Source organism: Bufo bufo, chromosome 3 (assembly GCF_905171765.1).
Source record: "Bufo bufo chromosome 3, aBufBuf1.1, whole genome shotgun sequence".
Lineage (NCBI taxonomy): Eukaryota > Metazoa > Chordata > Amphibia > Anura > Bufonidae > Bufo > Bufo bufo.
Window position 1 is genome coordinate 121,444,718 of NC_053391.1, and position 14,145 is coordinate 121,458,862.

The window sequence follows — 14,145 nt, forward strand, 5'->3', positions numbered from 1 at the left end:
AAGGGGGAGTATGTAACTCTGTGAAGTTACACCGGCTGCGTTATCTGAAATGCCCAGTAGATGGACCCAGTAGTATGCTGTTAATAAGACATTGAGCATTGATCACATGACTGGCTGAAATGAATCACATGGTTAGTGACATCATCGCAGGTCCTAAAACGGCTGGCTGCACAGCTCTAAAGAGGAAGGTCCTGGAAAAGTTTCTAGAAGCTACGATTTGCTCAGCCAGAGAGAGGACATGGGTCTGGCATTGAGAGACTGCAGCACAGAGATAGAACCTGGCGGAGAGAACTTACTTCACCCAAGATCACACCTGCTGAGAGAGGGACCGCTGGCAAAGACAAGCACTGAGTCCAGACGTCTGGTGAATCCAGTGAAAGGAGATTGCTGCGGACTGACCTGGTAAATGGTGTTGTGAGGGTAAGTCAAACCTCTCCCTGTATCACCACAGGGCACCTGTCTCCTCACCACAGTAAAGACTCTGAGGTCCAGTGACGGACATTACACAGCTCAGGCTGCTTCAGTGACCCTGCGGAGCAAGAGCTTATAAGGGCCCCAACTCTCCTATGTGCACCAACGGCCATTAGGGCGAAGATAGGGGGTGGGACGCAGGTGTGCTAGTGGGTGGGTGAGGAAGAATCCACATTACTCTGTTATTTGTGTTACGCTATTGTATTTTCCTATGTATGTTGGTTCATTTTGTTACGCATTATATAAAGTTAATTCCAGTTAGGCTGTGTCAGTCTCATTTGCACCAAGTACAGGGAGTGCAGAATTATTAGGCAAATGAGTATTTTGACCACATCATCCTCTTTATGCATGTTGTCTTACTCCAAGCTGTATAGGCTCGAAAGCCTACTACCAATTAAGCATATTAGGTGATGTGCATCTCTGTAATGAGAAGGGGTGTGGTCTAATGACATCAACACCCTATATCAGGTGTGCATAATTATTAGGCAACTTCCTTTCCTTTGGCAAAATGGGTCACAAGAAGGACTTGACAGGCTCAGAAAAGTCAAAAATAGTGAGATATCTTGCAGAGGGATGCAGCACTCTTAAAATTGCAAAGCTTCTGAAGCGTGATCATCGAACAATCAAGCGTTTCATTCAAAATAGTCAACAGGGTCGCAAGAAGCGTGTGGAAAAACCAAGGCGCAAAATAACTGCCCATGAACTGAGAAAAGTCAAGCGTGCAGCTGCCAAGATGCCACTTGCCACCAGTTTGGCCACATTTCAGAGCTGCAACATCACTGGAGTGCCCAAAAGCACAAGGTGTGCAATACTCAGAGACATGGCCAAGGTAAGAAAGGCTGAAAGACGACCACCACTGAACAAGACACACAAGCTGAAACGTCAAGACTGTGCCAAGAAATATCTCAAGACTGATTTTTCTAAGGTTTTATGGACTGATGAAATGAGAGTGAGTCTTGATGGGCCAGATGGATGGGCCCGTGGCTGGATTGGTAAAGGGCAGAGAGCTCCAGTCCGACTCAGACGCCAGCAAGGTGGAGGTGGAGTACTGGTTTGGGCTGGTATCATCATAGATGAGCTTGTGGGGCCTTTTCGGGTTGAAGATGGAGTCAAGCTCAACTCCCAGTCCTACTGCCAGTTTCTGGAAGACACCTTCTTCAAGCAGTGGTACAGGAAGAAGTCTGCATCCTTCAAGAAAAACATGATTTTCATGCAGGACAATGCTCCATCACACGCGTCCAAGTACTCCACAGCGTGGCTGGCAAGAAAGGGTATAAAAGAAGAAAATCTAATGACATGGCCTCCTTGTTCACCTGATCTGAACCCCATTGAGAACCTGTGGTCCATCATCAAATGTGAGATTTACAAGGAGGGAAAACAGAACACCTCTCTGAACAGTGTCTGGGAGGCTGTGGTTGCTGCTGCACGCAATGTTGATGGTGAACAGATAAAACACTGACAGAATCCATGGATGGCAGGCTTTTGAGTGTCCTTGCAAAGAAAGGTGGCTATATTGGTCACTGATTTGTTTTTGTTTTGTTTTTGAATGTCAGAAATGTATATTTGTGAATGTTGAGATGTTATATTGGTTTCACTGGTAAAAATAAATAATTGAAATGGGTATATATTTGTTTTTTGTTAAGTTGCCTAATAATTATGCACAGTAATAGTCACCTGCACACACAGATATCCCCCTAAAATAGCTAAAACTAAAAACAAACTAAAAACTACTTCCAAAAATATTCAGCTTTGATATTAATGAGTTTTTTGGGTTCATTGAGAACATGGTTGTTGTTCAATAATAAAATTAATCCTCAAAAATACAACTTGCCTAATAATTCTGCACTCCCTGTATGTTCCCAGTGGAGCCTCACATCCCTACCCCGGATGTTCCACTGGGTGGAGGCACTGCCGCAGACATGTACCCCAACTCCCAGATAGCGGAGGCTCAGGATCCGCCTGTCAGGCATAGTGAGTTAACCAGGGTTAGGGACCCCATAGACACTAGGGGGCGCCACCAAAACCCCGTTACATAGACAATATATACATATGCAAAAATCTCCTGATGTAAGGAAACAGGCATTTACTATGCAACTGATGTATGATCTCTAAGAAATCAGCCTCTGATCAATATTGAGTCATTCTGTGAGTTACATATATTTTTGTACTGCTATATTCGAGCTCAGCTATGTCTTTAAATGCAACCTTCAACACATTTCTGATTGTTGACTCTCAATGTTTCTACTCATCTGTCCACATTTTATTTTAAGGGTCACAGAAGACACAGTCTACTCTGGTGAACTATTACTTTTATACGGAAAAACCAAGGCTCAAGCTGAAAAACTAACCCTGTTGGCTAACGGGAAGCAGGTAATGCAATGCAAGTATAATCTATGGGGGAGATTTATCAAACCTGGTGCAAAGTAAAACTGGTTTAGTTGCCTAGCAACCAATCAGATACCACCTTTCATTTTTCAGAGCTCCTTGGAAAATTAAAGGTGGAATATGATTGGTTGCTACGGGCAACAAGGCCAGGTTTTTTTTTACACCAGTTTTGATGAATCTGCCCCTATGTATTTAGCTGTGATTTTTGGCTTTTTGCTATTTAGTTCATTTATCAAAACTAGTGCAAAGGAAAATAATAATAATCTTTAGTTATTTAGCGCCAACCTATTCTGCAGAGCTTTACAATTCAGGGGTTTATATACAAACAGTCATAAATAACATAGCAATAGACAAGTCAATAATTAGAACAAGAGGAATGAGGACCCGGCTCGCAATAGCTTACAATCTATGAGGAGATAGGGGTGACACAAAAGGTAAATGTGCTTGTTTTGTGCAATGGTCCAGGCATCTTGGGAAAATAGGGGAATAGATATAAAGCTGCATGAGCCGGTCACAGCTGATATCTGTAGTGCTTTTGAGTGCATGGGTGCGGTGGAGAGTTTGGTTGAGGATCAGGTCCAGGAAATGATGATACATGGGCTATATATAGAGAGGAGTTAGATCAGGGGATATGATGTGTTTTTAGGGAGTGCCTAAAACTATTAATATTGAAATTTAACCTAATTTCTTGGGGTAGGGCATTCTAGAGAACTAGTGCAGCTCGGGAAAAGCATTGGAGCTGGGAGTGAGAGGTATGGATTATGGCAGGTGTCAGTCATAAGTTGTTGGCAGAGTGTAGATCACGGGTATGGTGGTAGATAGCTATGAGGGAAGAGATGTAGGGGTGCAGCACTGATGAGAGCTTTGTGGGTGAGGAGAAGCAATATAAATTGGATTCTGTATGGGCAACCAGTGCAATGACTGGCACAGAGTGGAGGCATTAAAGTAGTGGTTAGACACTAGACATAGGTGACCCTGGCTGCTGCAATAAGGAAAGATTGGAGAGGAGAAAGTCTGGTGAGGGGGAGGCTAATTAATAGGGATACAGTTGCAAACGCCAACTTCTGCTCGGTCCTCCGGGACATGGATAGTGCAGGACTGCACACACACAGCAACGAATGTAGATGATTTCCTGTAACCTGTGCCAATTAATACTGAGTTACAATAATCAAGGCAGGAATGGATCAGGGCAACAATGAGAGATTTTATTGTTCCCATAGTGAGAAAGGGGCAGATTCTAGAGATGTTTTGAGGTGCAGGCGACATAAACGGGCGAGAGATTAAACATAGGGGGTGAAGGAAACATAATGTCAAACATAACACTGCGACAGCGGGTGCGATCCTTAGGCGTGATGATGGTGCCACACACTGAGATAGAGATATCTGGTTTAGGTAGGTTGAATGGAGAGAACACAAGAAGTTCAGTTTTTTAAATATTCAGTTTCAGATAGAGAGAGGACATGATGTTAGAGAGGCGGAAAGACAGTCACTGGTGTTCTGTAATACAGCAGTGGTGATGTCAGGATGAAGTGTATAGTTGTGTGTCATCAGCATAGATATAATACTGGAAATCAAATCTGCTGATGGTCTGTCCAATTGGGGGGGCTGTGAAGACAGATAGAAGAGGAGAGGGCTTAGGACTGAACTCTGAGGAAACCCAACAGCAAGAGGGAGAGGATAAAAAGTGGAGCCAGCGAATGATACACTGAAAGAGCGGTCAGAGAGATATGAAGAAATCCAGGAGAGGGCAGTGTCCTTTAGGCCGATAGATTGGAGCATGGTACTGTAAGTAGGAGGTGGTGGTCTACAGTGTCAAAAGCTGCAGAGAGGTCAAGGAGAATGAGAACAGAGTAGTCATTGTTGCATTTTGCTGTTGGGAGGTCATTTGTCTCTTTGGTAAGGGCAATTTCTGTAGAATATAGGGTGGGGAAACCAGATTGTAATGGATCATAGAGAGAGTGGGCAGAGAGATAGTAGATGAGGCGAGAGTAGACTAGATGCTCCAGGAGTTTAGAGATGAAGGGACGATTGGAGACTGGTCTGTAGTTAGATGTGCAGGATGGGTTAAGAGAAGATTTGTTAATAATGGAGTAATTACATAGTGTTTAAAAGAGGGGGGAAGATACCACAAGAAAGAGAGAGGTTGAAGATTTTTGTTAGGTGATGAGTGATAGCCGGAGAAACAGACTAGAGTAGGTGTAAGGGAATGGGGTCAGAAGTGCATGCGGCAGGACGAGAAGAAGAGAGGAGCTTGGAGACTTCTTTTTCTGTGACTAGGTCAAACGTGGACAGTGAGCCAGAGGAGATGCATGGGGAAAGGGGATCGATGACACTTAGCGGCTGTAAGCTGATTTCATGCCGGCTGTTTTCTATTTTCTCTATAAAGTAGGCAGCCAGATCTTCAGCACAGAGAGGTCTGTGATAGGCGCCTGCACCTTAGGACTGAGAAAGGAGTGAAAAGTTTTAGGCTGGGTTCACACTTGAGCGTTTTACAGCGCGTTCAAACGCGCTGTAAAATGCTCAACACATGAAAACCAATGCTTCCCTATGGCCCTGGTTCTCACTTGAGCGTTTTACAGCGCGTTTGAACGCGCTGAAAAACGCCCTACGCTCAAACAAGTTCTTGAGCTTCTTTGGGGCGTTTTGACGCGCGTTTGTGGCCATAGGACACTGCAGTCAATCACACAAACGCGCGTCAAACGCGCGTTTACTATTGCAAAAAACGCACATAAAAACGTGCGACAAAAACGCACGTTAAACGCGCATATAAAATGCGCTCAAGTGTGAACCCAGCCTTAGAGTTTTTTGGGTTGTTGGACAGTGAGGAGATTAGGGTGGCGAAGTAGGTCTGTTTGGTGAAGGTGGAATGCAGAGTTATAGGTTCTTAGTATGAATTTGTAATGGAGGAACTTTTCTGGTGTGTGAGTTTTTCTTCTTAGGTGTTCGGCACACCAGGAGCAAAGCTGGAGAAAACGAGTTTGCGGTAAGCCAGGGCTGCTTTGGTCTGTGTTTGGAGGTTCTGAGGGCGCTACTTCATCCAGGGTGCTTCTGAGGGTGTCATTATGGTAATTTACAGCCAGATCAGGGTAGGAGAGGGAACAATGATGAGTGTAGAACGTCTGTAAGTATATGAGGGTCAATGACCAGTAGATTTCTGTATGTGTAATAAGAAGGAGTGTGCTAGGATGGGTGTGGATTTGTGAGAGTGAAGGAGAGGATATTGTGGTCAGAGAGTGAGAGAGGTGAGTTATAAGAGTTGGAGATTGAACAAAGTCAGAAGACCAGGTCAAGTGTGTTACTGTTTTTATGTGTTTCAGAGTTAGTAAGTTGCGAAAGGCCAAGAGAGGAGGTTAGAGAGAGAAGCTGGGAGGTAGACATGGAGACGGGGCTGTTTATGGGGATATCGACGTTTCGCAAGATAAATTGACTTAGCTGCACCTAGCAACCAATCTGATTAATCCGTTCATTTTTTTAAAGAAACGCTGAAAAATAAAAGGTGGAATCTGATTGGCTGCTGGGGGAAAAATAAGCCAGTTTCCCTTTGCACCAGTTTTGGTAAATCTCCACCTATAGTGTTTTGAAACTCTTCACTTGATTTCTTCATAGGGCATTACCATGCCTCACTGGTTAGCAATGTTGTTAACGCACTAGGGTCCTGGATCTGAATCCAGGGTTTCAGATTTCCTTCATACTTCAAAAACATATTGATAAAATAAGACAATTGGCTGCCTATCAATTTTACCCAAGTGTGTGTGTGTGTAGGTGTGTAACGTGTTAGTGGTGTAACTAGAACTGACTGGGCCTCACAGCAAATATTTGAACACCCCACCCCCACACACACACCCCCACCCCCAGCAACCTGCTCCTCCCGTGCAACCCTCACTACTGCGCCTAGTCAAGATCACTCACTCATCCATTTCCTCCGTTTTCTACATATACTTTATATACTGTATGTCATGTCACTGTATATAGTGTCATTTTATATACTGTAATTGTGTAATACTGTTGAGGGAGCCCTGACAATAAAATCTTTCAGTCCTGGGCCGGCCACTTTGGAGTTTGAGCCCCATAGCGGCTGCTTCCCCTGCTTCCACTATATTTACATCCCTGTTGCTCAAAATAAAGATGCACCACATTTGACACAGGGGGGCAAATTTACTATTTAAAATGCACCACAAACCTGGTGTATCTGCCTTGCACTACTTTTGTCAACCGTGTTACACACTTTTCTAACCTTTTTACGTTTTGTCCAAAAAGGGAGTATGGTCTCACAGGAAATGGCGTGGTTAAGTGATCCGCCGTGCACCAAAATATGCTCCAAATTTTGCTGCATTTTTTAAGTAAAACTATGCTTATAGGTGGGGCTGACTAGGCCCCTAGGTGGCGTAAACATGATAGACTACACAGTCTAAAGATGCAGCTGATTTATCAGCTTGCATCAGCCATTGTTATATATCTGGCGCAGTTTAAGACTATTTTCTAAATTTACACTGTCATACTGCTAAACAATATTGTCAGTCTGTTTCCCCACTGTTTCGTCAGTTAGTGGCATACCACAGTTCTGAAACTCAGACAGATTTTGGCACATGGACAGAATTCTGGTGTACATCTGGCGCAGAATTTAATATAGTTTACATTTATAAAGGTCCGTGCGCCAGAATAGTAAATTTATCTAATGTTACGACAGTTAGTGCAGTGTGCAGCACTATTATTAAATCTTCCCCAGGGTGTCATGGTGAATAATAAATTTAGTGCATTATTAGACACTTACTTTGCCCAAAAATATTGATGTAATTCTGCCACATGCTGACTCATCTTAAACCATACTCCATTTCTACTAACACAAGAGCAAGCACAATAAGGGTCTAAAAACCTTTAGAAATGTGGCGTATTGTGATTTCTGGCTCATTTTGATTAGTGAGGGTCAGTTCACAGTTCACAGTTCAGCAGTTTTTTATGCTGATTTTGGCACATTTCCATGTTTCAAAATTAGCTCCAAAAAAGCCTCAAAACAGCCTCCCATTCATTTCAATAAGAAGCAGCACTTGCCTTTTTTCACATGGAGATAAGAAGCAGCATGTCCTATCTCGGGGTGGAATCTGTGCTGTATTTCCCATTGAAATGAAAGGTAAGCATTAAAAAACTGATCTGTGCATATCCATGTGTATTTTGATCATTTTCTGCACAATTTTTTCATGCCAAAAACCACAAGCAGGTTTGTAATGTATAGGTTAAAAAAAAGTGTCAAAAACTGCCCCAGAAAAGTGTGGATTCCACTCTGAATTTTGTAGGTGGATCCATCGTGTGAACATACCGTACCTTAACTCTTTTCTATTGTCTCTATTACACTGTAGAAAATATTGATGCTGTATCAGCAACTGAAAATAATTAGCTTATTTAGTGCATGTCCACATTGCATGGATATAAGGTCAAAAATCTGTAGCATTTCAAGTAAATTTAAAGGCTATGTACACCTTTGGGGGCAATTTTGTTATGATTGCATTTAACTCAGTTTGGGCTAAAAATCTATTTTTCAATTGGTCTTTATTTAAAAAATATTGAGCCATTTTGTCACAAAGGGTCTGTTTTTTTAGCTGTGTGAATTGTGCCTATCTCTAAATTACTAAAAGGTCATAAACACTTATGTAAAGCTACTTTCACACTCGCGTTTTGTGCGGATCCGTCATGGACGGATCCGTTCAGATAATACAACCGTCTGCATCCGTTCAGAACAGATCAGTTTGTATTATCTTTAACATACAGGGAGTGCAGAATTATTAGGCAAGTTGTATTTTTGAGGATTAATTTTATTATTGAACAACAACCATGTTCTCAATGAACCCAAAAAACTCATTAATATCAAAGCTGAATATTTTTGGAAGTGGTTTTTAGTTTGTTTTTAGTTTTAGCTATTTTAGGGGGATATCTGTGTGTGCAGGTGATTATTACTGTGCATAATTAGTAGGCAACTTAACAAAAAACAAATATATACCCATTTCAATTATTTATTTTTACCAGTGAAACCAATATAACATCTCAACATTCACAAATATACATTTCTGACATTCAAAAACAAAACAAAAAAGAATCAGTGACCAATATAGCCACCTTTCTTTGCAAGGACACTCAAAAGCCTGCCATCCATGGATTCTGTCAGTGTTTTGATCTGTTCACCATCAACATTGCGTGCAGCAGCAACCACAGCCTCCCAGACACTGTTCAGAGAGGTGTACTGTTTTCCCTCCTTGTAAATCTCACATTTGATGATGGACCACAGGTTCTCAATGGGGTTCAGATCCGGTGAACAAGGAGGCCATGTCATTAGATTTTCTTTTTTTATACCCTTTCTTGCCAGCCACGCTGTGGAGTACTTGGACGCGTGTGATGGAGCATTGTCGTGCATGAAAATCATGTTTTTCTTGAAGGATGCAGACTTCTTCCTGTACCACTGCTTGAAGAAGGTGTCTTCCAGAAACTGGCAGTAGGACTGGGAGTTGAGCTTGACTCCATCCTCAACCCGAAAAGGCCCCACAAGCTCATCTTTGATGATACCAGCCCAAACCAGTACTCCACCTCCACCTTGCTGGCGTCTGAGTCGGACTGGAGCTCTCTGCCCTTTACCAATCCAGCCACGGGCCCATCCATCTGGCCCATCAAGACTCACTCTCATTTCATCAGTCCATAAAACCTTAGAAAAATCAGTCTTGAGATATTTCTTGGCCCAGTCTTGACGTTTCAGCTTGTGTGTCTTGTTCAGTGGTGGTCGTCTTTCAGCCTTTCTTACCTTGGCCATGTCTCTGAGTATTGCACACCTTGTGCTTTTGGGCACTCCAGTGATGTTGCAGCTCTGAAATATGGCCAAACTGGTGGCAAGTGGCATCTTGGCAGCTGCACGCTTGACTTTTCTCAGTTCATGGGCAGTTATTTTGTGCCTTGGTTTTTCCACACGCTTCTTGCGACCCTGTTGACTATTTTGAATGAAACGCTTGATTGTTCGATGATCACGCTTCAGAAGCTTTGCAATTTTAAGAGTGCTGCATCTCTCTGCAAGATATCTCACTATTTTTGACTTTTCTGAGCCTGTCAAGTCCTTCTTTTGACCCATTTTGCCAAAGGAAAGGAAGTTGCCTAATAATTATGCACACCTAATATAGGGTGTTGATGTCATTAGACCACACCCCTTCTCATTACAGAGATGCACATCACCTAATATGCTTAATTGGTAGTAGGCTTTCGAGCCTATACAGCTTGGAGTAAGACAACATGCATAAAGAGGATGATGTGGTCAAAATACTCATTTGCCTAATAATTCTGCACGCAGTGTAGACAAGACGGATCCATCTTGAACACCATTAAAATTCAATGGAGGACGGATCCATTTTCTATTGTGCCAGATTGTGTCAGTGAAAACAGATCCATCCCCATTGACTTACATTGTGTGTCAGGACAGATCAGTTTGGCTCCGTTTCATCAGACGGACACCAAAACGCTGCATGCAGCGTTCTGGTGTCCGTCTCCAAAGAGGAATGGAGACTGAACTGATGCATTCTGAGCGGATCCTTTTCCATTCAGAATGCATTAGAATGCAAACTGATCCATTTTGGACCACTTGGGAGAGCCCTGAACGGATCTCACAAACAGAAAGCCAAAACGCGAGTGTGAAAGTAGACTAAGCCACATTCTTATGAGTAAGATAACAATTGAGCTATGAGTTTTGAGGAGGTCAGTGATAAGGAGCCATCAGCTGATCTTCCTGACGGAACAGAGTGAAAATTCAGATCCTGCTACTAGAGAAACTCAAGGTTTCATGGAGACAGGGGTTCTAAATTAGTGATAAAGACCAATGGAAAAAATGATTTTTAGCTCAAAATGAGTACATACAGTAATAAAAAAAAAAATTCCCCCCAACGGTGAAAATTGTCTTTAAGGCTACATTCACACTCACGTTTGGTGTGGATCCATCATGGATCTGCACAAATGCATCCGTTCAGATAATACAACCGCATGCATCCATTCAGAACTGATCCGTTTGTATTATCTTCAACATAGCCAAAACGGATCCGTCTTAAACACCATTGAAAGTCAATGGAGGACGGATCCGTTTTCTATTGTGCCATATTGTGTCAGTAAAGGCGGATCCGTCCCCATTGACTTACATTGTGTGTCAGGATGGATCCGTTTGGCTCAGTTTTGTCCGACGGACACCAAAACGCTGCCTACAGCGTTTTGGTGTCCGCCTCCACAGCGGAATGGAGACTGAACGGAGCCAAACTGATGCATTCTGAGCGGATCCTTTTCCATTCAGAATGCATTAAAGAGCAAAACTAATCCGTTTTGGACCGCTTGTGAGATCCCATGATGGATCTCAAACGGAAATCAACATGCCAGTGTGAAAGTAGACTTATCTGCATTGTTCATATTGCTTCCTTTGCTGGCTGGATTCATTTTCCCATCACATTATTCAGTGCTTATTTCCATGGTTACAGACCACCCTGCAATCCATCAGTGGTGGTCGTGCTTGCACAATATAGAAAAAAGCACTAGCCTATGTGCGCTCCCATGGTCCGGGCCACCAGGGAGGCTTACGCTTTCTCCTATAGTGTGCAAGTGTAACACCCCAGAGTGGTGTTACACTTCTACACCCTGCTACTGTCTTTACTGGTCTAACCTCATGTCATCGTATGTATTTATTCCAGGTCCTCCACAATGTGCATTCCTATTTTGTTATGTAACTGTTATGTTAATATGTAATGTACCTGGTTCACCAGCAGGTGGCAGCAAACACAGCAGAGATATACTTAGATAGAATGGAACTTACCATTCCATTCTTCCCCCTTCCCCCTCTGGAGAGAGGTAGGCGGGTCCCACCTCCTGCAGGAAGGGTGGGAACCAGTTTCTAGTCAGTCTAGCTTAACCCCTGCTAGGGGACAGGTGGTGTAGGGGGAACGTGTCTGCTGAACGTGCCCACGCCAGCCAGAGCACCTTCAGCTCTGCTGGCCATGTAGGTCAAAGCTTGAAGCTTCAGGAGCCAGGAGGAAAGTTCCCTGGCATCACCTAGAGTCAGACTACAGAGAGAAAATGCAGCATCAAGAAGAAAACAAAGATTCTATTTAAGCCTGTCAGTACAGCAGAGTCAGAGAGAAACAGATATAGCAAAGTGGATTTTTCCTGCCAGTTTCATGCTAAAGCCTGCTGGGACCAAGACAAAGCCTGAAGACTGTTTCTGATGAACGTTTATTCAAGTAAGGGCTCATTCAGACGGCCGTATGCTGTCCGCAAAAATACTGAATGCTATCCGTTTTTTTGCGGATCCGCAAAAAAAATGAAACATGTCCTATACTTGTCTGTGAAAATCAGGACATGGCCCCATTGAAGTCTATGGGTCCGCAAAAATACTAAATGCTATCCGTTTTTTTGAAGATCCGTTTTTTTGCGGATCCGCAAAAAAACGGATAGCATTCAGTATTTTTGCGGACAGCATACGGCCGTCTGAATGAGCCCTAAAGCTGCTGTTCAACTACATACAAGGTCTGGACTCAATCTTTCTTTCAAATCCCTCAATTATTCCCCATATTTATTGCTTCGGAGCTAAAGCCTGGGGTCCAGTGGTATCCAGGTAGGAGCACAGTGAAACACATAAAGGTATATTTCAGGCCGCACTATACTACTCGGCATTCCTACATCTGGGACGCGTTATAGATATAGAGGGCCCTAGAAGAAGACGCCCATTGCACAAGCACGACCACCACTGATGGATTGCAGGGTGGTCTGTAACCATGTAAATGAGCAGTGTATAATGTGATGGAAAAAAAAATCCAGCCAGCAAAGGAAGCAATATGGGTAATGACAATACATTAGTAAGTGCCTTGTATTAACTTTCTCTACATGATAAATGCCACTTACTGAAGTGAGACAACTCCTTTAACCTCTTCAGGACACAGGGCGTACCGGTACACTGATGTCCTGGTACTTAAGGACACAGGGCGTACGGGTACGTCCTGTGTATTTCCGATCACTGCCACCCGGCGGGCGGTGATCGGAACCCGGTGCCTGCTCAAATCGTTGAGCAGGCACCTTGGCTAAATGCAAGGGGGGGTCCCGTGACCCCCACGTGTCGGCGATCACCGCAAACCGCAGGTCAATTCAGACCTGCGGTTTGCGGCTTTACCTGCGGTTTGCGGTGGCTGGCCATCGGGTCCCCATGCGGCTGTAGGGGGGACCCGATGGCATGGAAGGCAGCGCGATGCCTAAGGAAGGAATCGCGCTGCCTTCCGGTGACGAGCCTGTGAGATCCAGCCCCCTGGATCTCACAGGCCGGAAGCTGTATGAGTAATACACACAGTATTACTCATACAGCCAATGCATTCCAATACAGAAGTATTGGAATGCATTGTGAAGGATTAGACCCCCAAAAGTTCAAGTCCCAAAGTGGGACAAAAAATTAAGTGAAAAAAAAAGTTGAAAAAATAAAGTTTTCCCTCCAAAAAATTAAAAGTTTAAAGTAAAAATAAACAAAAACGTCATTTTCCCAAAATAAAAAGTTTAAAAAATTGGTAAAAAATAGGGGGTATCGCCGCGTCCGTGACAACCTGGTCTATAAAAATATCACATTATCTAACCTGTCAGATGAACACCGTAAAAAATAAAAAATAAAAACTGTGCTAAAAAAATCTTTTTTTGTCACCTTACATCACAAAAAGTACAATAGCAAGCGATCAAAAAGGCGTTTGCCCACCAAAATAGAACCAATCTAACCGTCACCTCATACCGCAAAAAATGAGCCCCTACCTTAGACAATCTCCCAAAAAATAAAAAAACTATGGCTCAGAATATGGAGACACTAAAACATCATTTTTTTTGTTTTAAAAAAGCTGTTATTGTGTAAAGCTTACATAAATAAAAAAAAGTATAATAAAAAAAGGAAATAACAAAAAATAAAAAACGCTGCCAATACAGCTATTTCTTGTTACCTTGCCTCACAAAAAGTGTAATATAGAGCAACCAGAAAATCATATGTACCCTAAACTAGTACCAACAATACTGCCACCCTATCCCGTAGTTTCTAAAATGGGGTCACTGTTTTGGAGTTTGTACTCTAGGGGTGCATCAGGGGGGCTTCAAATGGGACATAGTGTAAAAAAAAAACAGTCCAGCAAAACCTGCCTTCCAAAAACCGTATGGCATTCCTTTCCTTCTGCGCCCTGCCGTGTGCCCGCACAGCGGTTTACGACTACATATGGGGTGTTTCTGTAAACTACAGAATCAGGGCCATAAATATTGAGTTTGGTT

The 14,145-nt window shown here is 43.1% G+C and overlaps 1 protein-coding gene across 1 annotated transcript in view; it reads left to right on the plus strand.

The window, feature by feature from the left end:
* Positions 1–14,145, plus strand: part of LOC120994736 (3 beta-hydroxysteroid dehydrogenase type 7-like) — a 100,312-nt gene that overhangs the window by 48,377 nt on the left and 37,790 nt on the right. Inside the window, exon 5 of the mRNA XM_040423520.1 lies at positions 2,742–2,841. Within this exon, the coding sequence (XP_040279454.1) occupies positions 2,742–2,841 (100 nt within the window). The remainder of the gene's footprint in view (positions 1–2,741; positions 2,842–14,145) is intronic.